The sequence below is a fragment of the Trichophyton rubrum genome (assembly GCF_000151425.1).
Source record: "Trichophyton rubrum CBS 118892 genomic scaffold supercont2.8, whole genome shotgun sequence".
Taxonomy (NCBI): Eukaryota; Fungi; Ascomycota; class Eurotiomycetes; order Onygenales; family Arthrodermataceae; genus Trichophyton; species Trichophyton rubrum.
The window spans coordinates 60,055-84,228 of NW_003456421.1; the positions used below are offsets into that span (position 1 = coordinate 60,055).

Consider the following 24,174-nt stretch of genomic DNA (forward strand, 5'->3'; position numbering starts at 1 on the left):
TGCGATCAGCAGCTTTGAGCGAGTCATTTCAACAGCTCTTTCATTCCGGGCTTGATTGGCACTCGGCTAGTTAGTTATCGAAATCGTCCATGTTGGACCTATGATGAAATAGTCTCTGGACACCAAATATCAACCTCTTATTCATGAGCTTCGACGAGTAACCGCAGCCTTGCACACAGATCGAAAATATCATCTTGCTCTATTGTACTCCGTAGAAGTAAGAGTATCCTCTTGGACATGCCTACATATGCAACTGGCCCTGGATGTTGAGCTAGGAGGTATAGCTAAACCCAGGTCCCTAGCTCAGCGTTTAGTTAAGGCGTTTAGCCCTGCGGCTGACGTTCCCGCCCGCATACTCCGGCTAGTTAGTTAAACCACCACCGCCTGCTGCGGCCTAAAAGCAACCACCAACTCTGGACTTCCGCCTTAACTGCTCCAACGCCAGCTTTGTGCCTCAACAAGCATTAGAAGGTCGCTCGCTTGCGGCCTCGAGGCAGCGTTATCTACCCTGACACCGGCTACCGGCTTGTTCTATGGAACTTCCCTTCAACGCTGCCGTCGAACCACCTACACGCCTCGTTCTTGTCTGCATGGAGCGGGGTACCTTGAACTCCTCCTCACATCGATAGCAAGGATAAAACCAGCAGCAGGACGTTCTCTGGCTCGCCTCGAGACGATCAGAGAACGCGAGAAACACCTGTCTACCGGACGAACTGCACCCTGATGAACTCGATTTGTCGCATTTCTCTAGCCCTTCGACTGTCATCCACAGCATCTCCGAGAATAAAAAGATCAATAGACGCAATCTCAGAACTCGCAAAACCTTTCCTTACGCTGCCTATCAACCAGTTCGAGCCAGATATGTCGTCAGTCAGTGAAAATGTAGCTGCTGGCACCAAGCGGAAACGCAATGGAGAGCCAAAGTTCTACGCAGTGAAGATCGGGTTTCAGCCTGGAATATACAACCATTGGAACGAGTGTTTGGCTCAAGTTACGGGGTTCAAAGGAGCAGTCTGTACGTGACATTCCAGCGGCTTCCGTTCTTTTTTATTTTTATTTTTTTATTTTGTTACTATCCTGGCTGCGTTGGAAGGGTGAGTGAAGGGGTGTGCTAATGAGATGCGCGGGCCTAGTCCAATCCTTTCCATCGCGAGAAGAAGCAGATGCTTTTCTCACAGGCAACAGAGCTCCGTCCCCCCAGGACGGTTCGGCTTCCGCATGTACGAAATTTTACGGCATCCAGAAAGGCAGGGTACCCGGAGTATACACAGACTGGGCGAAGGCGCAAGACCAAGTGAGAGGGTTCCGAGGACCTCGATATCGAAAATTTTCTACCCGAGAAGCGGCTGAGGCGTTTGTACGGAATGGCCAGACAACATCTAATAAGGATTCGTTACCGGGGGCACCGGGATTGATGGAGGGCAACCCAAAGGACAATGCTGGCGATGAATATGCTGCAGGAACAGGACCACTTCCGCCTGGTGCGGAGGACGGATTTGACCCTAACATTCTACTGGATCCTACGACTGGAAAGATAGTGTATAAAACACCTGAACAAAAGCAGGAGAGGAAGATCCAGCCTAAGCCTTCCGGGCCGCCGGGCATGCTGAAGATTTACACTGATGGAAGCGCTTTGAGGAATGGAACGTCTCAAGCTAGGGCTGGTGTAGGCGTTTACTTTGGACCAGACGACGAAAGGTACGTAGTAGCAAGCGAATCTCCAAGGCCGTTCCCCTATTTTTTTTTTTTTTTTACATCTGCTTTGCTGACACAGTCTGTTCTCTTCTCTCTCATCTAGCAGAAATGTTTCGGAACCCCTTGCAGGAAGCCGTCAGACCAATCAACGGGCTGAATTAACAGCCATCTCTCGGGCACTTGATATAGCGCCCAAGCACCGCGATGTCACAATCTTTACTGATAGCAAGTACTCGATCGACTGCGTCACTGTATGGTGCATAAACTGGCAACGGAATAACTGGGTAACCTCGACTCAGAAACCAGTCGAGAACAAAGATCTCATTCAAGCTATCCTGTCTAAGATCGAAGAACGCAAATCGCTAAAGGTCAAGACGTTATTTGAATGGGTAAAAGGGCATAACAAAGATGCTGGCAACGAAGCTGCTGATCGGTTAGCTGTTAATGGTGCGAATATGGAGGACGTGAAGACTGAGGAGTTGTCTGAGAGTGCCGAAAGCGCGAAACACAGAAGCAAGGCCAAGAGTTGATACAAGGGGGAGAGTGACTAACCAGTTGATATAAGCGGAGCTGATGTGACCATTTCTTAGCACTTTTTATGCTGTTTCTCTACTATTTCAGGCTTTCTACTAGGCCAATGGCCTTCTTGATGTTGCATACGGTGTATATCTTTTTACACTTTATGGCGTTTGGGTTCCATTTGAAAGGCTAGATAAATTGCACAGTGTATGTATACATTACATCTATTCTAGCGAAGATCTCTTCTATCTACATTTAAAAACCTTTGATCGTATGTCACTAATAGCTCAAGGTATTCTTTAGACGTGTTTATCAAGAAGAAGTGCATATATAGTAGCCGGTTATTGAAACAAAAAAGCCTGCGTTAGTATCGAAGGTCAAGGTCATCGGTAAAGCGCAAATCCTATAGCTAGGGCAGCAAGCAGTATCTTCCTTAGGCCCAGAGGCTTTGCTTGAACAGCACTGCTTGGGCTAGTGGTAGAAGCAGCAGCGTATGTATAGTACAGACTGGCATCAGTTTGCGTACCAAGGATAGTTGATGCAGTGGTGCTTTGCAGAGTTGCAGCGGGATCCGTCTTCGCCCACTCCTTTATAAAGGCGAAGAACTCAGCTGGTGCTGGGACCTGCCCACAGTATGCTTTTGATGCAGCATCTACATAGCTCTTGGGGAACCAGTGGTAACCTTTTGAGCAATTAGCTAGAGCTCTATCTGTAGATAGGGAAGCAACGCGCGGAACGAGCAATTCACGTACCCTCAATTCCACCATGTGTCTCAAAACACTTCATACATCCAAGAGTAGAGTCAAAAAAGGGGTATTTCTCGCAGTAACATTGCTGTTGTACGTCAAAATCGTTGGTATAGGGCTCCAAGCCTGAGAATGTGCCGTTGGTATTTTTGAAGTGGCAGTTGGTATTGATCGCCGCTTGCCGCTTGCATGGCGGGTCGTTAATCAGATATGTTGGGCGTGGTGCATTGGAGTCTGTATGGGAGACCCGTCTCTTGTTGATGTCAAACGAGGTCCCGACATCGAAGGGGCGGTACGGCAGATAGCAGACATTGTAGAGGTGGTAATCTAGGTCGGTTAGGCCGGAGTACTGGCCCGAGACGAGATAGAATTTGGATAGGTATTTGCCATTGGGGAAGACTGGATAGTTGTCAGAGCCAGGGAAAGCGGTGATCGCACTGGTGGTGGTGGTGGTGCTTCGGCCATAGGGAGCAGTGGAGGCCGCCGTTGGGGCCTGCGTAGGAGGTGATGTTACCAGATCCATGCTGTGACGCTGTATACTTCGCACCCTGTCGAAAAAAAACCCTGATTCTCTGTAAGCAGCCTTGCCCCAAGACTGGCACTACGCTCTGCCCTCCAACCAAGTCTTCCGGCCTTTGCACTCTGCTTTTTTCTCGCCGTCGTCCTGTCGACCTTTTTTTTGTCCCTTCGTCGTCGCCTAAGAAGCTTTTTCCCACGCGAAGGATTGGCTGAGTCAGCTGTCATCGGCTACCTTATCTCCACGTGATAATTTAGTTATCCCGCAAAAAGCTTGGCACACTAGGCTTATTTTTCTTGGCATAAAAAACACCGCGAGAAGGCGCAAAAGCTCGACTTTTGTTGCCGGGAGCAAACTCGGGAGCAGCAGCAGCAGCAGCGTGCTATACTGGCTGCACCGAACGAAAGGACCGTTGGTAGGGCTATACATGAACTGTAGTCGGCCACAGAGATAGACGCCCTGAGCTCTATAGTCTAGCCTTTGGCTCGACTCAAGGCGGTAACTGAAGGGCTCATGCACTCAGGGAGTTCGTCAGGCTGCATATTTGACTAGGGAACGGGAAGATTCAAACGAACACGAAAATCGCAGGAGGGAACTGTGCGTCATACTGCGTGCCGCTAATTGGCCGTTAAGGCGACCCTTGGGTTCCTTGCAAACCCTCTGGGTCCCGGCTTGTCATCTGGAGATCGCAGATTGGTGGAGAAATCAACCACCCACAAGGTTTGCTGTAACTAAAGGGAAAAAAGGGACCCAGTGATGCTGTCGGAATCAGCAGTGATTCTCGCAGAGAAAGTATTTAATGTTCCCTGGATCCCCCGTTCGCCCATGTGTCGTTCTCACCGACAGCCAAGTCCGTTGCGTACAGCATACCGTTCCGGGATCTCGTGGCCGTTACTGACAGTTCTGCGTTTCAACAGTGAGCCCTCCAATGAGCGAAGGAAGACATCAGAGCGTTGTCTGGAGTATAAGAATGAGCCTGATTAAATAACACTGCGCCTCCGCTGTCGCCTTTCCGCGGCCTTGTTTCACTACGCAAACCCCTGGGTATTTCTTCACCTTTTCTTAACTAGTTATTGTTGGAGCCAGTGTTGGTCGCACCAGCTTCTCCCACATCTTTACTGTTTAGCATCCTGAGCTGAGTTATACCCAGATAGACCTCTTCACCAGTGTCAATTCCACTCCCCAGCTTGGCCATCTGAGCGAGATTGCTCGTGGGGCCTTTAAGTTTGCTTCCGCTATCCAAGCACTCGCTGCGTTCCGCTCCGCCCCGGCGGAAGTTGAGTGTGTCTCGGCAGGCCATCCACAGCAGTGGAACCAGAGCCTCCCAAGTCTCGACACTTTAGCAGAGGAGCCAGTGGGAAAGCCCGGAATGCCTACTCTTGCAGTCACCAATTTCAACGTTGTATGTGCTACCTTGGGTGGCTTTATCACGCTCTTTGGTCTGGTCTCGTACCTGTTTAAAGAACAATTCTATTTGTCGGAAGCACGTAAGTTACTCAGCCCTTGTGTCACCGGGCAAAAGCGCCATCTTTTAACATTACTATGCAGTGATCTCCCTTCTTGCGGGTGTTACCTTCTCCCCGCATGCTGCCAATCTCATAAAGCCGATAGACTATGCTCTGGGCAGCCGAGAAGCCTTAGATGACATCACTCTTTACTTCAGCCGGCTAGTCCTGGGAGTCCAGCTTGTTCTTGCTGGTGTCCAACTACCGAGCCGCTATCTCCTTAAAGAATGGAAGAGTCTCTCTCTTCTCCTTGGCCCGGGGATGCTAGGCATGTGGATATGTAGCAGTCTCGTTATCTTTGCCCTCGTGCCAAAGCTGCCGTTCCTCCATGCCCTAGCTATTGCCGCATGCATCACCCCCACAGACCCAGTGTTATCTAACTCGATCGTCAAGGGCAAGTTCGCTGACAAAAATATACCACGTCCCTTGCAGAGAATTATCATAGCTGAATCCGGTGCTAATGACGGGCTCGGGTACCCTTTCTTATTCTTTGCCATGTATCTCATCCAGTACAATGAAGCTGGAGGAGCACGCAAAGCGATGGGCTTGTGGTTTGGTGAGACATGGGGATACACTATTCTGCTGAGCGTCGTGTACGGAGTCGCCGTGGGCTGGGTAGCTAAAGAGTTGCTCCATTGGGCGGAGGAGAACAGATATATCGATAGGGAGAGCTTCCTTGTCTTTGCTGTCGCGTTAGCCGTAAGTTTCAATCTTCTATTCCTGAAAAAAAAAAAAAAAAAAAAAAAAAAAAAATACTTTCACTCCTGCTGATACATCAGCCAGTTGTTCATCATCGGTACCTGCGGCATGATTGGGAGTGACGATGTGCTCGCCTGCTTTATTGCGGGAAACGTCTTCACCATTGAGTAAGTCTAGGAAGGCTACTGAGTGTTCCTGGGTTAAGATCTAACCCGAGAGACAGCGACTGGTTCCGCCTTGAGACCCTTGATGACTCTCTCCAGCCAACCATTGACATGCTACTGAACTTGTCTGTCTTTATGTGGTTTGGCGCTGTTTGCCCCTGGCCCATCTTCTTGAACAACAACATTATTCCTATATATAGGTTAATCGGGCTAGGGATCCTGGTTTTATTATTCCGCCGGCTTCCTGTTGTTTTTGCTATGCACAGGTATATCCACCAGATTGAAGAGTTTCGCCAGGCTGCCTTCGTCGGATTTTTCGGTCCCATTGGTGTCAGTGCCATCTTCTACCTATATGTTAGCCTGGAATACGTCAGGCATAACCTTATAGTAGATGGGACGGTAAGAGAAGACGGGGAGCGTCTTATTGAGACGATGTACATCGTCGTTTGGTTCTTGACTATCTGCAGTATTGTAAGTGTTGCTACCCTAGGCTCACTAATCTACTCATTTTTGCTTTAGGTAGGCTAATGGTTCTCCTAGGTTGTCCATGGGCTGTCCATTCCAATTGGAAAGCTCAGTTTCAGCATTCCACGGACGATTTCCAGTGCCCTCAGCACGAGCATCGATATAGATTCCGAGCGTGGCCCACACTCTGGAGTTAACACTCCGGGTTTGCAACATACAGCAAGTATAGCTACTTCTACTCCTGCTCTGAGAACTTCAAGTTTCATACCAGCTAGATTCCGCAAGCAACCTACAACAAAAAGTGGCCGTCCGCGAGACGATCCCCCAACCCCAGTGGCATTTCGCATTGGTCGTACCGTCATTCCAGAACGCAATGATATGGGTGGCAATGGACCTGATAATATACTGCCCTCATCCGACACGACCATTGCAATCCCACAGAGGGTCAAAGACTAAAATTGCATCAGGGGAACATATGCTAAAGCATAGGATACTGCGTTTTGCTCGCCTATGAACAGCGAGTGTCAATATGTAAGATCGAAGGACGAAAACAACAACAGTAGTAGGTCAGCTGCAGGAGAAGGATATGGGTATGGGTAAGTTGAGTGTAATTCACACTAGGTGTCTGTCTCCAATAGTGGACCATATACTTCGGTTTCACCAGCGGGTGATGGATGAATGGTGGAAGTGGATGATTGTCCAATTGGAAAATAGAGAGAGTAAATATATAAAACAGATTGGATACAATTAAGTTATGTCAGAACTTTTACTACATCGTCACACTTACTGGATAATCTGGGCTCTCGAGTAGTCCTATCCGTTGGACTTCTCGCTATTCCCTAGCATCTGGCCTCTTTCACCTGTTCGAATCTCCTCTGGATCCGCTCTAGCGGGCATTCCAGCCTCTTTGTAAATCTTATCAATGCATTCCACGTGATAAATAACGTCGTCATTAGAATGCAGCATATAGGCTCCTTGCCTCTGACTTTCTCGAGAAATGCTTCCAGTTGCCATCTATATGTGCTCCAGTAACTCTTCCCCCCTTTTCCTCCCGTTGTCCACCTTTCACCCCAGAGAGGGCCCCCCGAGTTCTGCGTCTTGTATTCTGTGATCCCAGTCCGCTTATCAGTGATGGAGAGGTAATGATAGATATGGGGCATCATTGCGTTGTAGAAATAGATTATTGCGGCATCTGTCTCCACCTCAATCGATGGTAGTTCCCAGACACGAGGGAGAATACCACCTAGTCTGCTGCGAGACATGTCTGTGTAAATCCGGCTTGTAATGGGGTTACCTTTTTCGTCTTCAAAGAGCAATATTGCATGCATTGCAGCGTCAACGCGGCTATCATCCCTTGATGGACGAGCAGCTGCCGAAAGGATCCTCTTTGGACGTTTAGACCGAAGCACATATTGAGTGAACGATAAGGCGTATGATCCGTCCATCAAGGAACCGCCTACAAAAGGGATCATGATGAGCAAAAAAAGAGTTAGGAATGGAAGCGCAATGGTGGTGGTAAGCCTACCGCCTTGATCATACTGCCATCTTGGATCTGCATTGGGCACAGCGGGGCTAGATGTCATCCAGGCATCAGTACGAATGATTCTCCCGTATCTCTGCGAATCTACAATCTCCTTGAACCGATGAGCGGCTGGATGGAATTGCCAGTGAAACTAGAAGAGTTGCGGTTACTAAAGGTGTTTTATAGAGAGAGGATTAGAAACCTACGGCATCTTGGAGGACCAAGCCCCGCCTCTCTGCATCATCGATCAATGCTCTAGTCTCCTCCACATTTGCTGTAGACGGCTTTTCGCATATAACATGTTTTCCGGCGGTCAATGCATTCGTAGCCCACTCAAAAAACATGTTGGATGGTAGGGAGATATGGACAATATTGATCAACGGATCATCCAGTAGCTCATGAAAGGAGTCATATGACTTTGAGAAGCCGTATTTCTCTGTCGCGGCCTTCGCCATTTGCGCATCCGTGGACGCAATTCCATATAAATTCACGTCTGGGTGGCTTCGCGCAGGGTAGACGACTGATAGTCATCGGCATCAGTTGATACATCAGGTTAAAGGGGTTGGGCTGGAGGTATTTACCAGTAGCAGCATTTATCTTAGCGGTTGATAAGACACCTAGTTTAAGGGCCCTCTTAGAGGGCTGGGATGTTCCATGGAAAAGGGAGGATGTATGTTGCCGAGCAAACTCACAGCCTTGCAGGAACAGTGCCATGTTGATTGATTCATTCGTCCCGGTCAGCGATATACCAGACAGTCTTCATCCTCGACAAGGCTTTGTGATCCAGCAGATATATTGATACCTAGCTGGCCTGACGTCATGCTCATGTCATACTTTAGAGAAAGAGGTAAGTTTGCAGTGTGTTGGTAGATCAACGGTCAATTAAATTGGCTATAGTATAAGAAGCCATGGGTATAATCCAGTAGGAGTAAGTAGCCTGCACCATTTAGCTGTCATTAGCGATGAAGCTGGGCCCAAGTAGCCCCCAAGTAGCCAAACGGACTAGACAGGTCCCCGCGTCTGCATTGCATCGGCGTATTAGCTATGTGACTCCCTTTTACTCCGCACACGGCTGTGAGTGGCTCGCCGTGGGAATCCGAGATTTCAATGTTGATCAACTTGGCCACCTATACCGTCCGCGGATGCACCAGACTGCGTCCTGTGTATCGCAGTGTACACCATGAGTGACGAAAACAATCAGCCAACACGCCATCCAGCCGTAGAGCACCGTCGAGTAACTCATCAGTCAACTGACTGGCTCACTGACTGATGTCTGGTTACACTGCGGGCTGCCACGGGCCCCAGGCAGGCTGGCTACCCAACGCAGGCGGGCAACTGCGCTGCTCGTACCGCACCGCCGCAAGGACGACCCGGCGTGCTGGTTCTTCGGACACATCGCCTGCAACTTACCAGGCTGGCGGGAGCTATTGGCTCGTTGGTGGGGATCCCAGGCATGGATGGAGCAGGCGGACTGAGAGCTGCCTGGCTGCTTAGCGATGCTGGAGGTCTCGCGCGGTGGTGCGCCCCTGAGTTCCCAGCTCGTCATTCTGCTCTGGATATTTGCCACAGCGCTGTTGGCGACAGAGACAGCTGCGGACGCCCACACGCAACCAACTCACCGTGCGGCCTGTATCGAGGTAGATGGTCACCCTTCGGCGGTCAGGATCAAGGGTTGAAGGAGCTGCGAACTGGCCTCCAACCCGACCAGTGAGTGTGTTGAGAGACAAGACAAGCCCAGGCCTGTTGAAAAAGCAAACATAGACCAGTCTGTCTGCAGTGCAAACAAGGAAGAGGGAAAAAAATGGCTCTCGCCTAGGTGCTTTTCGCCCTGTCTTGACCTTTACGGGAGAGTGCTCTCTGTGATTTTCCTTCGTCTTCGCCGGCATCCAGCTCCTAGAATTTGATATCTGTCGTGCCAGTACTCCATAGCTACTTATACAATACACTTTAGACGGCAAAGCAGCCAGCTATATATATATATTTTTCTTTTGGGCTAGTTTTACGGGACAAGGAGCCTGTCTCGTATATACCCAGCATCTCGAAGGTTGCAGATAAGAAAGCATGCCATCCGAAAAGACTTTCTTTTGACCTTGAGAGCGCTCGATCTGATACTCGAAGTCCAGGAACCATACCCGTCTCGAGTCTTTTGCCCCATAACTAGTTAATACATCATAAGCCCCTCTAGAGCAGTTCATATTACAAGACACCATGAGTATGGACGATATAATCGAGGTGGACAGTGTAAGATGCCTGTTTATCGTGGCCTTCAGTCTGCATTGTGGTGCCTGACTCGGTGTAGGATAACGGAGACCCCCCTACGGAGTATGAAACTGATATTTGGTCACAATCTCACCAGTAAGTAAACCGCCATCATTAAAGCACTCTGAACAGGAGCTGGGATTCTATGCATCGAACTGCTCTGTGCTAACGTCATCGTGTCCCTCGGCGCAGCGGAACTACATCTCTTTCTTCAACTGTATACAACTATAGGTGACTCCCCATGACAGTTCCAATCTTGAGCCCTGCTGACTCTAGTCCTTGTGTGACCACATAGATATGAAGTAGGTTTCTGGACCCTGGTATAATTACCTCGCCTTGGGCCTGTTTGCGGTGTCAGACTTGGTCGCAGCAGGAAATACACCGTCCAGCCGGGCACTGCTGCTAACTTTGACTTTAGAATGAACGGCGATACCACGGCTATCGAGATGGAGCATACCTTTTGGTTAGTTGTCAAGGATATACAAACACCTGTCTATCCAGGTAGAGAGCCATGAACTTACTTATATACCCCTGGAAAGCCAAATGACAAGAGAGAACAGGATCGTATGGACTTAGTAAGTGTTCATTTTTTATGAACCAGGAACAGCTTCCCCATGCCCCCTTACTGATTTGATACAAAGGAGCATAGGATATATTATCTTCTTCTAAACGGCAAACTACATCGGGCTCCATTGAAGGGAAGTCCAGAACGTGTACTTGACCTAGGGACTGGAACTGGTACCTGGGCGTTTGAATTTGCAGAGTGAGATAGCCAGTTTAATTTCACCAGAGCTATTGCTGGGGGAGAGGCATTGCTAACCTTACATCTATCAAAGGCGCCATCCTCGTTGTGAGGTCCTAGGTATGCATTTCAGCCTATATCAAACTGTGGTGGACGTTGCTAACATGGAATTAATCTAGGGACGGACCTAAGTCCAATTCAAAGACTATGGTAAGAATGCTATTAGAATATAGAAAGGCTGGTCAAATATACCCACTGACCTCTATTTCTCAATTTAGGATGCCGCGTAACTGCACATTCGAGATAGATGACTTTGAAGAAGAATGGCAGTATCCAGAGTCATACCACTTCAGCTACATCCATGCCCGCAACCTGGTAGGCTCCATATCAGACTATGAAAAGTTCTTTGCACAGGCGTACGAAAACCTGCTTCCAGGCGGGTATCTCGAAATGCAAAGTACCGAAGCAAACTTCTTTTCGGATGACGGAACCCGTGAAAGGGCCGTGACCGCCAATCTGTGGCAAAAATTACTAGTAAAAGGGTATCGGAAATTTGGCAAACCGTTGAACGTCGAACAAACCTGGGCGGAAAAGATGCGAGCAGCAGGATTTGTAGATGTTGTTGAAGAAGTAATTAAGGTGGGTGTGTTGCAGTTGGTGATACACAAGGCTGGTGTTGTGCAAGTTTAGCTGATCCTCCTATGCATAGGTGCCTGTGGGACGATGGTCACCAGACCCAAAGATGAAAGAGATAGGTCATTATCAAGCAATGAATGTTCGGGAATGGCTGGTGTCGGGTTCAGTGGCAGTTTTTACTCGTGTCCTTGGTTGGACCATGGAAGAGCTTGATGTGCTTTTTACAGCTGTACGGAACGACTTTACTGACCCTCAGTCACACCTCTATGTTCAGATGAGGTTTGTGTATGGTCGAAGGCCGAGCTAGTCGAGCAGATTAGGATGGGAGACCAGGCGAGCAGATCAGAGAGTGGGTGCATTTGCAAGCAGATAATTCATTTCTTCTTTACACATCTATGTATAATGTAATTCATTTTTATATCTTCACTTTCGTTCGCATTACTTTCCCTGGCCATTGGGAAGGTAAACAGGCACCTCCAATTACATCAAAATGATAGTAGAATAAAGACGTATATATGTAGGGGAGAAAAGAAAAGAAAAAGAAGAACGAAACCAAGGCCAAGCGAAGGACGCAAGACGCAGACGATAGAATAAAAAGGGAGGAAGGGCAAGAAGTCTATGCGCTAAAACTTTTGGCGACGGCTCGACTTCAAGTGGTTAATGTAATGATAGTCGGTCGCTTAAATCACGTACTGGAATAAAACAGGTTAGTTTGGTTTAATCCAGTCATAAAAGATGCAGGTGGGGGACACTTACGGGGATGAAGAGATAAGGGACCTGCTTCTCATACTCTGTCCATGCCTCTCCATACTTGGCACGGCATCGCTGGATATCTCGGGTAGCACGATGGGTGATCATGGCAGCGAAGAAGACGGGATAGAACCAAGGGAAGGGGCTGGTGAATCCAGTAATCAAGCCCCAGTTGATAGCGAAGTAGAGATCACAAGTGTAGTGGATTTTTCGGGCGTATCCGTCTGACATTACCGTTAGCACAACTATGATAATAACGATGTTTATTTGATTTCGCAGAACTTACACCAGCCATCGGCAAGGATGGTATCCCCTTTCTTGGAGGTAATTGTCTTTGGGTTCTTGACGGTCTGCCATGGGAGCTGCGGGAAGGTGTTTCTGATCACAGCGAGACCACGGGACTCTTGGCGGAATCTATTTTTCTGACTGTTGGTAGTGTCCCAGACCCAGTAGACGAAAAGATAGGCGATGTAGAGGAAGGCAAGGGCGTATTTGTTCCAGGCATAGGTTGAAGGGTGACGGTTGGCCAGGAAGACAGTGCAATGACAGTAGCTGAGTGGGACACCAGCCAAGTTCCAGAAGATAAGCATGAAACCCCATTTTTCATAGTAAATGTCCCTAAAGAATAAGTGTTAGATGTTATAGGCGAACAATGTATTATGCATCAAAGGTTCATACCAAGTGGGGATGATCAATTCCTCTCCCTTTGAGCATGCGTTGGCATACAAAAAGTGCGCCATGAGGATGAAGCCGACTTCTCCAGAGACGTATCCGTAGAGCTCATACTGTCTGGCAGCAGCACCCATGGATACAAGCAAAAGGATGTACCATGGCAACCGGACCTCGAAAAACATTTTGAAATCCAAAATTCCAAAAAGTCTCGGGTTCAATTCTGCGCCCATAAAGAAGTCGTAAATGGGGTAACCGGTCACGCGATGCTGAGCACCGCGAGCAATGGCAGAGAAATAAGCGATGATAGAGATGACGAAGCCGGTAATGATGGCTACGCTCATGATGGGACCAAATTCATCCATGATGGTATACAGCTTGAACACCCCGGTGACATGAAGGATAACCGCCAGCACGATGGTGGTATAAAAGGACGACACGGCCGAGCAGTAATAGGTCAACTGCTTTCCTCCCAGGTGGTCCAATGGTCTGCCCTTGACGGTGATTCCGGGCAGATACATGTATGCAAGGGCCTCGAAGATGAAAAACCCCCAGTAGATCGCCCATGCCTTGAGCGATGGGAATGCGCCAGTATATACCAGGTTAAGGAGGTGTTGCAGGAAGTCAGATATGGACTGGCCCTCTGAGGGAGTTGGGAATGCGCCGTCGTAGTAGGTCGCTCCAATCCACATGTAGTACATCAGCGCAGGGAATCCTATCATCATCGCTGTCACGCCTGGAGTCCCGCCAAACTCGATGTGGTCGGTGATCTTGTAGTCTTCTGTAGCCTGCTCTGCTTCGGCCTTCTTCTCACTGTAGCCATTCGCAACGGCACCGTTGGTAGCGCCGTTAACAGCACCGTTGGAGCCATTGGCAGTCGAGACATGCTCCTCGACCTCTTCCCTGAGCTCCTCCGCCTTCTTTGCCGTGGCTCTCTTGCGAGGACTAGACATCTTCGGCTTCTCGATCGACTCTGCGAGATCTGAGCTCACTTCGGGCGTGGCAGAAGAACGATTTCGTGTGATGCGCCGCGGAGTCTCGAGATATGCGTCCTGCTGCGCTTTCCTAGAGGTTTCCAGTAACACTAACCGTCAACCATGTACTTGTTTTCAATAATTTGCCCTCTGCTCTTGTCAAAGAGAAAAGAGATCGAGGCCAGCTATTTATCGATCTATCGCGCCTCAGACTCTCACGGGGCGCTCTTGTCCTGCAGCAAAAGGCTTGGGGCCACTTACTTAGGGGTCTTCCCGGTCTGTGATCGTGTCACCGTCATGGCGAAGCTGAAGCAACGGATACTTGAATATTCCACAGGCGCTTCTGCAATAAAAAAAAAAAAAAAAGGGAACGGAACAGACGGTGTGCCAGCAAGATTAAGAGAAGGGGGAAGGAAAATAGGGGGCAAATCTGGCGGGGGAGAGCGAGAGCATTCAGGCCTGACCCTGCAGGGCTTGCTTGCCAACCAGAGCCCCTGAGGGTACCTGAAATTAAATGGAGAAGACCAGAGGCCCAAATATTCAGGCAGATCCTCAGCTTTTCTTTTTTTACATCTTCCCTTTTTTTTCCTCTTCTTCCTCTCTTTTCTTCTTCGTCCTTTTTATGGGTTTTTATTTATTTATTTTTTCCTATGTTTATCAGAGTAGAGCCGAGTGTCCAATTGACTTTGCTGGTCCCTGGATCTGGCTGCAGCAAGCAACTAAGCTGGGGAATCCCTGGCAAGCGAATGCGAAGAGGCTAAGATGCGCACTAGGACAGCGCTAGACGCTAGACAGTAAGGTAGAGACGATGCAGTTAGCCAGGGCGCGGCTGGGTTTATATCGACTGGACGGCTACTACTGGTCGGGGGGTGGAGAAGGGAAGATATATGGAAGTAGGACAGGGGTTTGTGGTTCTGAAGGGCCGCACTGCCATTGCACTGTCTGTTTGATGTTTGATTTATTATATACGGATGCAAACCTGTCTCTGTCGACAGACGGATTCTATTAACATTTGCGACAAGGAACCGGGAGATGAGGCTCGAAAATACCCCGGAAAGGCTGAATCTGTCATTTATCACCAAAGTAGAAAGATACTGAAGGGGTGGTTAGTATTATTTGAAGAGCGCTCTGACTCGTAGCCAGGCCTCTTGCGAACAGCTACGCTGCTCGTCGTGCATTGGTTGACATTAGTGTGATCTTCTTAGCCTTCTTCTTCTTACCCGGTGTGGCACCGAGAATGTGCTTACCAGTCCCGCTACTATTGCCACTATTGGAGTTGGTGTCATGCATGATGACCTCCCGCTGCTCGGCCAGGAGCTCTGCTTCCCAGTCCTGAAGCCAGCCATCATCATGGTTGGGAGGGCAGGGCTCCCGACTCGAACCGGCAGTGGGGGAGCTGGATTCGACCATAGCTGTACCCCATACTGTCCGGCGCGAAAGGGGGCTGTTAGACGGCGTTGCTAGAGCCGCAAACGACTGGTGGTTCTGGTTGTTGCGGCTCTGCGAAGAGGACCACGGCGGCGAGGCGGTGGAAACAGTGGTGTCTACATGGTCGTCGTTGGTGGCCAGGCTGCTTGCGCCGGGGCCAAGTGGCTGGAAGTCACTAGCGCTGAAGGGTCGCTCATTAGGAGACGACAGGCTCGACCTCTTTCGCCGGTTAGCTCCTGCTAGCCGCTTCTCATCTTCCTCCCGTTCAGCACGGATACGCTCTTTCTCTTCACGGGCTGCTTTCTCGCGATTTCGCTTCCGGCGGCGTTCAATGTCGACACTGAATTTCTCAAGAACGCTGGGGCTGACCAAGTCGGTCCAGTCGCATTCTAGAAAGGTCAGCTCACAGCCATGGGGTAGATGGCTTAGATACTTGACACGCTTGCGTAGATCATCGTCCATGATATGGCCTGTAGATATGTGCTCAACTCGGGGTAGTATGGTGGATGGGAACATTGAGAAGTCGCCAAATGCAGATTTTAGAATTCGTATGTCAAGAGACGAGAGATAGAAATGGGGTAGAGCTTGGTAGAAATAGTATGGCACATCGGGAGGATGGCCTCTTTCCGATTCGTTGGCGGTCGAGTGGGATGTCCTTTCATCCGATGATGGAGCTGATTGCTTGGTGTGCGGCTGAGGGTGTATATCAAGCTTAGACACCCTAGACAAGACATCCTCAACTTCAGCTGCTTTTACTGGATTGCTGCTGGGTGTCGTATCATGCCCTGAATGTGATGATGTTCCAGGCAAATGCGAAGCCGGGGTCCTTTCTGTAGGTGGTGAGGTAGATAGAGATAGATCCTGTTCATGTTTGTCCTCCTCTCCGTCGTTTCTATGAAAATGAGGCGGGTTACCAATTCCCTTGATCTTTTCTTTGGCTTCTCTAATGGCAGCCATGGCCTTCTGGGTCCATGTTGAGTCCTGTCCAAAAAGAAGCTCGTCTTCCTGTTCTTGCCTCTCAAGAGCCTCGAGCTCAGCATCATACTGAGATATCATGTACTCCTCTCCGCCCTTCATGAACCGTGCATAGTCGGTTACTTCTGCTGCATTATACCACGGGAGATCGTCCTCGGGTCCGTGAGGGTGTCGGTCAGCCCCATCCCGGGGAAGTGCAAGAGTACTGCCAGGGTGACGCATGACTAGCCTGAGAAAGACATCCCCGCCTTCCATCAACGTATCGATCTGCTGTCCAGAGTACCACCGTACACATCTAGTTTCGGACATGTAAACCGGATCCCAGCATATTGGACATTTCTTCCATCTCGCCTTTTTGACAGGAGGTGCATCCTGGTCATCAACAGTGTGTAGAAAGCGGATAAGACAAGGCAGACAGAAGATATGTCCACATTTGGCCATCCGTGGAGCTACAGGAACACAGAGACAGATGGGACAGCTGGTGGACTGGGAGGACGATGTCGATACCAACACCTGCAGCACGGTGTCCCAATCCAAGTGGACGTCTGCATTAGTGGCTTGTGCATGGTAATTCTTCTTTGGGTTCACTATAAACCGGTAGTTTGCATTGACGTATCTGCATGGTAACCGTCAGTCAGCCTATCTCGGTCCCCTGACATTGTGTTGCTGCGCCGCAATTTAGGAGTTAGCCGTACCTCGCTTTATCAACACGGTGTGAGCCAGAATGGTAGGTTACGTGACGATGGGGCCGGAAAGGAGATGAGTGAGGTCGTGGAGGTAGCGAAAAGTTCATCAAGTGAGTGATAGAGGTTTGGCCTTTTCTGCTGGAAGTTGACCTCATGGCTGCCTGCATCTGAGTCAGTACGGGAGGGTGTTTTCTGGATAAAACGATCTCAACACAAGAGACAAGGACTATGAAGAACACGCACGGCTTCAGCAATAGCATCCTCGTCCGCCAGACGAGGTTTCCGCTGACGCTTGTGGTTCGCCTTCTTCGACTGATTGTTCCTAGCTGAAGCTAGGTTGCTGGACGACTGGCCTCCCACAAGCGGGCCCGAGACACGACGAGCTGGTGAGTCCGGGCCAAACGAGTGCGAGTGCGACTGCGACGGCGGATGGTATGACACCGCCTGGCTGGAGGTTCCGGTCAGTTTAGATGGCGCAGAAGACTGTCCTGGGCATGCCGACATTGTTTGCGCCTATCCAGGGGGGGTTTCTCTCAGCTCCGGCTTGACGATGACACTGAAGCTGCCAGTACGGGCCCGTCATGTCACTGCCTCTGCTGCCTCCCTAAAGACGCCGACGCTGCAGACTCGGGAGAAGATGCACGCAGAAAAGGTGGATGTCGCTCTTCGTCTCCTCCGTCTCCGTCTCCGTCTCCGTCGTCGTCTTCGTCTTCGTCGTCTCCGCCGTCTCCATCGCGGCTTTTCAACCACCAACGGACGAAGAGGGGCGAGGTGGATGCAAACAGGACAAACACAGCCGCAAACCTGCCGACACGCAAAATAACTTAACTGACAGGCACAAAAGCCAGCGCCGCCCTTCTTTCCCTCCTTTCTTTCCCTCGCCTGAGATAGAACCTGCAAACCGCCTGTAGCGAGCTGGCGACACCCATTGGCCCTTCTTCCGGCCCCGAACCTGCGTCTGAGAGCAGCCAGCAAGCCCGCCGCCGCCCGTCGAGCTCGCCGTCTCTCTCTCTCGCTGCCCAACGCGAGCTTCGCCTGGGCTGGCGCTGTGGTCCCGTGACCTTATCCTTGCTCGGGGACAAAATTTCCCTTTTTGGGAATTCTCAACGACCTCAGATCGAAAAAGCGACGCCGCAAAGAGCGTTTTATATACAGACACATTCCTGCCCGCCCACGCCCGGTAGAGCGAGATACCTACGAGCTCCTGCGGCTGCCGACGTCTGCGAGTGCTGCTCGTCCTGCGCTGGCCGTTGCCCGTCGTCTCTGTGAGTTGTGTGCAATATTATTTTTTTTAGTGGAGCGTGGGCGAGCCAGCGATCAGAAAATACCTGACTAACCTCACTTCAGCGACCAGATTCCCTTGACCAAGCGGCCAACCGCCATCACTGCTCGACCGACAGACGGGCTCCTCGATAGATAGAGCGTCGCCTTCTGCCCGCAAGAACTGGCCTGTCTGGTCGACTACTATGCATGGCGTCCAAGCAGAGCGCATTTTGACAGCCAGTCAAGCCGCCTCCGAGAACCGCTGAAAGGGACCATAGGAAAAAAAAAATTACAGAGACACCACCGGTCCTTTTGTGCCCGCGATGAACCATCATCCCCCTCCTCTGCCGCATGGGCAGCCTCCCATGCCCCCTCCGCGGCGGCAGCACGAGGTGCCGTACTCTTCGGCGCCGCCCAACGCCAGGTCGCCCGGTTACATGGCCTACCACCACCCCCATCCGCACCCGCACGCACTTGGCCATTCACACGGGCATGCTCACGCTCACGCCCACGGGCCAGTGCCCATGCCGCCGCCGTACGGACCCCAGAACTTCCAGAGCTGGTACCCGTACCAGCAGATGCCTCCTCACCCTCCTCCAATGCAGCCTTACCCCCAGTATAATACCCCGTTGATTGTTTGCTCATATCCTCGGCCCCAACCCCCGAACCACGCGCCACCTCCACCACACATGTCCCCAGCCCTCCGGACACAGTCCAGCACTCCCATTACATCTCACCCGTCGGCTTTCTCGCCCACGCCTCCTGTTTCCTTGTCTACGCCGGCAATCACTGAGCCGCAGGAGGATCAGTCTGCACAGCATTCTCTAACCCGCTCTGGCAGTGAAGTGGGCAGCAATGCCTCAACCAATGCTTCAACCAACAACAGTGCACGCCCTACACCCCCTCCAATCACCGCCAGAAGACCTGAGGCTCGGTCAGGCGTAAGACAGGTATTCCAACCTCCAGTGAGTTCCGGTGCATTGTCTTGCAAACCCTCTATTTTTTTCAAAACGAAAAAATTGGCAAGCTTGTAATTATATCAATATAGTTACTGACAGGTGCTTTTCTACTAATAGTTACCTTGGCTTTCCGTTCCGGAGGCTCCCTTTCCTTCCAAGCCTCCTCGACGTCGCCGTAAGAACCGTGTTACTCAACCTTCTTCCCTCGCCGTAGAATTGCCTTCCAAGGACGAGAATGAAACTGAAGACACCGAACCTCAGGGGATTAATGCCGAAGATCAACCAGCTAAGCCAGCTTCCGTGGCTCAATCCGAAGCAGATACTCCGTCTCTTCCCTCAGCCACCGTCGCTCAACAAACTCCAGCACACGCCCGCCATGCTAGCACTACAAGAGCCGGTGTTCAGGTAGTTCCCGTCGTTCCCTTAGTTTCCCAAAGCCCGTCAGCCTCCAAGCAATCCAAATCTTTAGCTCAGCCTACTCCTGAGAAAGCGGGTGCAACCGAGGCTGTAGCTCCAACAGTCATTGAAAACGGACATGGTCCAACTGAGGAAGAATCACAGCCGCCAGCATCCTCCGAGACTACCAGCAACACAACCCCATCTCCAGCACCTCAACGAGCTGCCCCAAAATCTTGGGCTGATCTTGTTCGCTCAAAGGCCGCTGCAAAACAATCAACTGCTGCTTCTCCTCAAGCTGGTGCCTTGGCGCTCACTCGGGGTGAATCTTTGGCTGAAGCACTCAACAGCTTTGGTTCGAATGTTGATCAGTACAGCGAAAAAATTGCTTTCTTAGAACCTCGTGGCCTTGTAAATACGGGAAATATGTGCTATATGAATTCTGTAAGTTACCCCCTTTTGACACACATATCAAATCAACCAGCACTGACAATTCCACTTAGATCCTACAAGTTTTAATCTTTTGCGTTCCGTTTTATGAATTTCTTGATCAGATTGGCCGTCGTGCGGCCCATAGCTTCAAAAGTGACAGCCCTTTAGTGGATGCTATGTAAGCTGTACTCCGTCTGCTCTGACCAGTTATTTCTATTCCTTGCGCTAATATACTCTTTAGGATTATGTTTCTACGGGAATTCAGGGTTATTGATGCGGCATCTTCGGTGGAAAAATTAAGGCTTCGGTTGAAACAAAACGAATTGGAGGAGTACGGTGAATCTTTTATTCCAGAATATGTTTATCAAGTTATTCGACATCTCCCGCGTTTTAGGGACATGAGAGTAAGTTTGGCCCCTGGCTTTTAATACGCTGTCAGCTTCATTAACTCCGTCATAGCGCGGTCATCAGCAAGATGCCCAGGAATTCCTTGGCTTTCTTCTCGAAGAGCTCCACGACGAATGCCTCCTGGCCACTAAGAATGCCATGGCAGACAAATCTGACGTTTCTACTTCTTCTGATGTGGATGCTCATTCCATTGCAGATGACTCTACTGGTGACGGGTGGTTGGAGGTTGGCCACAAACAGAAAGCATCGGTCACCAGGTCGTCCGGTGATAGCTCTGGGGAGTCGCCCATTACACGTATTTTCAGCGGTAAAATCCGATCAGAGTTCAGGGTACCTGGAAACAAAAACTCGGTAACTCTTGAACCTTATCAGTCTCTTCAGCTTGACATTGGCTCCCCTCAGGTGAACAACATCATCGACGCACTCAAGGGCCTTACCAAGCCCGAAACCATGCACGGAGATTTCCAATCATCCCGCGGGCCCAAAGTCAATGCCACCAAACAAGTTTTCATTGAAAATCTACCCCCTGTCCTTATCCTTCACCTCAAGCGTTTCCAGTATGATAACGTCACCAATGGCACGCAAAAGATCTGGAAGAAGATTGGCTACCCACTTGAACTGGAGATACCCAAGGAGGTCTTTCCCCCACACCGCCGTAATGCCCTTTCCGCTCAGAACGGCAGCCTCCCTAAATATCGCCTCATTGGAGTTATCTATCATCATGGCAAGAGCGCAAGTGGAGGACATTACACAGTTGAAGTCCGCCGACAGGATGGACGTGAATGGGTCCGTTTTGACGACACCTACATCCGTCGTGTACGAAGTGAAGAAGTAGCCTTTGGTGGTAGCGAAGAGGATCCAAATCTGCTCTCCGCCGCCCTTGAGCGCCACAATAATTCTAGTGACCAAACTTCCAGCAACAACATTTATGACCAATTTGATGCTGACGAGCAAGACCACCCAGATAACGGGAGAGGTTGGAGCCAAGTCAATGGCTCTAGCTCGGGCAGCCACTCTAGGCAAAAATCTATGGCCGCCGCGGCCGCGGCTGCTGCTGCTGCTAGCGGCAATGCCTCGCCTAAAGCCGACTCCGGAAAAGGCACCCCCACAGCTTCCAGCAGCGCCCGTTTCGGCGCTTCTCGAGATAACAAAGTTGCATATCTCCTGTTTTACCAGCGTATTCACAGCGCTTAAGCGAATTTTAGCATCACTAAAAAAAATCTACCCAAAGAACGATGAATGCACGCTTCGCTTTATACTACCATTTACTACTAACACCCATGCAATACTATTATATTAGTATTACTAACTCTTTTAAAAGAAACCCCTCAAATCATCAAAATAGCCCCTGCTTATTTGTATTACTACATATGTTCTGCACATATCTGCTTGTGTATAGCTTGTGGCAGGATATATATGGTGCACAAAATGCACGGGATTCTGGCTCTACCCAGTCTTTTCTTACTTGCCCAACCAAAAAACCCACCCTCACACCCTCAGACTCCTGACCACCAGCTTACCCTATCCTTTTCCTCGGCCTTATGAACTTCTCAGTTCTTCTGTGTCTTCTCGATCCACCTACCTACCTCTTTTCTACCCGCATTACTTCTCTTATATCAACTCATGTATTGAGAAACGTATCAGCAAAAAAAGGGGTTCCTGTTCTAGCTTTATTTTCCCACCTCTCCAGCTATCAAAGCTACACCGAATAATCAAATCACTCGTAAGCTTGTGCTTGAACAGCAGCAGCTTCCCTAGGCGAAATACTTTTATATACAAGTAGCGAGGTCAAGCATGCTGTTGTCCGGCCTAAAAGCGGCGTTTGATTTGGCTGATGGACTAGTTAACTAACCTTCTAGCCAAACTCCATCAACACCAAACTCTAGAGACTACCACATAGCTCGCAGCTCCGGTGGCAGAGCTGATTGAGATCTAGCCAGGTGGCACTAGTTAAATACAGAGATCCGGTAACGCCCGCCTGCAGTCGCAATCATGCTAGTAAAGGAATCTACCCACGATGTGAAGACGACTGTCGCCGGAGAGGGGCAGATGAGTGAGTCTCCAACCATTAACTAGCAAGGCCGCAGCTAACACGAACATTATAGGAATATACGTCTTCCATCCCACTATCCCAGGCTATCCCAGTGCAAAGTTCCCGGGAGTAGTAGTCTTCAGCGAGATATACCAAGGTATCTGTCAAATCGAACCGCGAAACGCTCCATTCTAATGTCGTATGTTCTAGTTACTGGCCCGGTTGCACGGTTTGCGCGCATGATAGCTGGCCAGGGATATATCTGTGCTGCACCATCAAGCTACCATGAATTCACCGGCCCCGAGCCACTGCAGTATAATGCCGAGGATACGGATAACGGCAACAAATGGAAGATCACTAAGGTAAGCATACCATTTGCAAGATCTATGAGTTTCTGGATTAACTTTAAGGGCTAAAATGTAGAAACTAGCCGCGTATGATGAGGATGCTCGTCTTTGCGTGGACTACCTGCTTTCCCTACCTACTTGCAACGGTCGCGTGGGTGCCACTGGAATGTGCCTGGGAGGCCATCTGGCGTACAGATGTGCACTCGACTCACGTATCCAGGCTGCCGTGTGTTACTTTGCAACCGATATCCACAGTCATTCGCTCGGAGAAGGGAAAAATGATGACTCTCTCCAGCGAGCAGGTGATATCAAAGGGGAACTAGTAATGGTATGCCTGATAACCGCGAATTTTTTTTGTTTCTACTATAGCTGTAGAGATACTAAAACTAGCGGCTAGATCTTCGGCAAGAATGACAACCACGTCCCAGCGCCAGGTCGAGATTTGATTCGTAGCACCCTACATGAAAAGGGTGTCTGCTTCAGTTTCTATGAAGCTGCTTGGGCACAGCGTATGTTCCAGCTGTCTATCCCCTGACTGCAGCAGCCACTTTGTACCTCTACGGAGAATTAGGTTAGCTGACCGTCGTCAAAGATGCATTTATCAGGGACGAGCTAAGCAAAGGTCGGTATGATCCAGCACTAACCAAGGTGTGCGCCGAGATGATGTTTGAAGTCTTTGGGCGTACTTTGAAAGTTGAGCTAGGCGAGGGAGACGGCAAGGAGCTCGTTGTTGAAAACGTGTGCTAGAAAGGCGCTACGTGGACCAAGAAGAAGCGAGATGCCCGCTGTATGGCTTGCTACCGACGCCACGAGCGAAAATAGAGGCTGATATCTAACTTCTATGAAGTACTCCGAGTACGCCGTTTGTAGCGTCGACAACTAGCTGGCATGGCAACTTCCGCCCCAAGCGATGGAAACTGGCAGTGTAGCATGGTTTTCTTTACTCTGTACGGACACATTATTGAACGTCGAGTTACCTACCTGTCTTGCCATCTTGTCTTTGTCGAGTAAAAAGACCAGGGGAATTTTGGTCTTCTCGTATCGATGCAAGTTAAGCATGTAACTAGCATCTCGCATCTTGCGTCCCGCACCAACGTCGAGCTACCCTCATTCCTCGAATTAAGGACTCTTAACTCCTTTACTGAGTTACCGCACTGGGTAGCTCCGAAGTTTCATCGATAGCACCGCGGCCTCCAGCTGTTTCATGCATAGACTCCCTGTCCTGGCCTCCATCTCCTCTCCTCTCCCTCTCGTTTGCTACGGGCTCCGAACCACGGCTGGCCGTCTCTACTTACACTTGCTTCATCCTGCTGCGGGCCCCCTCGTCCTCGCCGTCCTTCGTCGTCCTCTTCATGAACAAACATCTTTGTCATCTCCGTCATGCAT

The 24,174-nt window shown here is 50.0% G+C and overlaps 9 protein-coding genes across 12 annotated transcripts; 5 read left to right on the forward strand and 4 right to left on the reverse strand.

Annotated features, from left to right (window-relative positions):
* Positions 1-723: 723 nt before the first annotated feature.
* On the forward strand, positions 724-2,225 carry TERG_06523 (uncharacterized protein; the record flags this gene model as incomplete). Of its 2 annotated transcripts, XM_003232484.2 has the most annotated exons (3): positions 724-1,015; positions 1,134-1,698; positions 1,799-2,225. In XM_003232484.2, the coding sequence occupies 3 exons, from the start codon at positions 724-726 to the stop codon at positions 2,223-2,225; spliced, it is 1,284 nt and encodes a 427-aa protein (XP_003232532.2). The 2 variants fall into 2 exon arrangements, with proteins under 2 accessions (XP_003232532.2, XP_047606951.1); XM_047750214.1 differs by lacking the exon at positions 1,799-2,225 and having other exon boundaries at positions 1,134-1,798.
* Positions 2,226-2,597: 372 nt separating this feature from the next.
* On the reverse strand, positions 2,598-3,483 carry TERG_06524 (uncharacterized protein; the record flags this gene model as incomplete). Its single annotated transcript, XM_003232485.1, has 2 exons — positions 2,598-2,896; positions 2,967-3,483. The coding sequence occupies 2 exons, from the start codon at positions 3,481-3,483 to the stop codon at positions 2,598-2,600; spliced, it is 816 nt and encodes a 271-aa protein (XP_003232533.1).
* Positions 3,484-4,233: 750 nt separating this feature from the next.
* TERG_06525 (uncharacterized protein) lies at positions 4,234-7,357 on the forward strand (the record flags this gene model as incomplete). 2 transcript variants are annotated; one of them, XM_003232486.2, is made up of 6 exons in its annotated part: positions 4,234-4,269; positions 4,628-4,964; positions 5,026-5,681; positions 5,766-5,848; positions 5,905-6,316; positions 6,386-7,357. In XM_003232486.2, 6 exons carry the CDS (start codon positions 4,234-4,236, stop codon positions 6,764-6,766), a joined length of 1,905 nt encoding a protein of 634 aa, XP_003232534.2. In that variant the 3' UTR covers positions 6,767-7,357. The 2 variants fall into 2 exon arrangements, with proteins under 2 accessions (XP_003232534.2, XP_047606952.1); XM_047750215.1 differs by having other exon boundaries at positions 5,905-7,357.
* On the reverse strand, positions 7,150-8,287 carry TERG_06526 (uncharacterized protein; the record flags this gene model as incomplete). The annotated part of the gene is made up of 3 exons (XM_003232487.2): positions 7,150-7,766; positions 7,836-7,983; positions 8,039-8,287. 3 exons carry the CDS (start codon positions 8,285-8,287, stop codon positions 7,150-7,152), a joined length of 1,014 nt encoding a protein of 337 aa, XP_003232535.2.
* Positions 8,288-9,812: 1,525 nt separating this feature from the next.
* Positions 9,813-12,034, forward strand: TERG_06527 (uncharacterized protein). The gene has a single exon (XM_047748630.1). The coding sequence runs from the start codon at positions 11,041-11,043 to the stop codon at positions 11,521-11,523; it is 483 nt and encodes a 160-aa protein (XP_047604617.1). The 5' UTR covers positions 9,813-11,040; the 3' UTR covers positions 11,524-12,034.
* A 5-nt stretch (positions 12,035-12,039) lies between these two features.
* On the reverse strand, positions 12,040-14,161 carry TERG_06528 (uncharacterized protein; the record flags this gene model as incomplete). Its single annotated transcript, XM_047748631.1, has 3 exons — positions 12,040-12,837; positions 12,898-13,953; positions 14,124-14,161. The coding sequence occupies 3 exons, from the start codon at positions 14,159-14,161 to the stop codon at positions 12,483-12,485; spliced, it is 1,449 nt and encodes a 482-aa protein (XP_047604618.1). The 3' UTR covers positions 12,040-12,482.
* Positions 14,162-14,670: 509 nt separating this feature from the next.
* Positions 14,671-17,629, reverse strand: TERG_06529 (uncharacterized protein). 2 transcript variants are annotated; one of them, XM_003232490.2, is made up of 3 exons: positions 17,195-17,629; positions 16,961-17,112; positions 14,671-16,881 (listed from the first exon to the last, which is right to left on the reverse strand). In XM_003232490.2, exons 1-3 carry the CDS (start codon positions 17,453-17,455, stop codon positions 15,021-15,023), a joined length of 2,274 nt encoding a protein of 757 aa, XP_003232538.1. In that variant the 5' UTR covers positions 17,456-17,629; the 3' UTR covers positions 14,671-15,020. The 2 variants fall into 2 exon arrangements, with proteins under 2 accessions (XP_003232538.1, XP_047606953.1); XM_047750216.1 differs by having other exon boundaries at positions 16,961-17,629.
* A 950-nt stretch (positions 17,630-18,579) lies between these two features.
* TERG_06530 (uncharacterized protein) lies at positions 18,580-21,603 on the forward strand (the record flags this gene model as incomplete). Its single annotated transcript, XM_003232491.2, has 5 exons — positions 18,580-19,179; positions 19,291-20,013; positions 20,073-20,179; positions 20,243-20,405; positions 20,461-21,603. The coding sequence occupies 5 exons, from the start codon at positions 18,580-18,582 to the stop codon at positions 21,601-21,603; spliced, it is 2,736 nt and encodes a 911-aa protein (XP_003232539.2).
* Positions 21,604-22,401: 798 nt separating this feature from the next.
* TERG_06531 (uncharacterized protein) lies at positions 22,402-23,535 on the forward strand (the record flags this gene model as incomplete). Its single annotated transcript, XM_003232492.1, has 6 exons — positions 22,402-22,462; positions 22,515-22,598; positions 22,652-22,803; positions 22,865-23,116; positions 23,186-23,297; positions 23,381-23,535. The coding sequence occupies 6 exons, from the start codon at positions 22,402-22,404 to the stop codon at positions 23,533-23,535; spliced, it is 816 nt and encodes a 271-aa protein (XP_003232540.1).
* Positions 23,536-24,174: the final 639 nt, after the last annotated feature.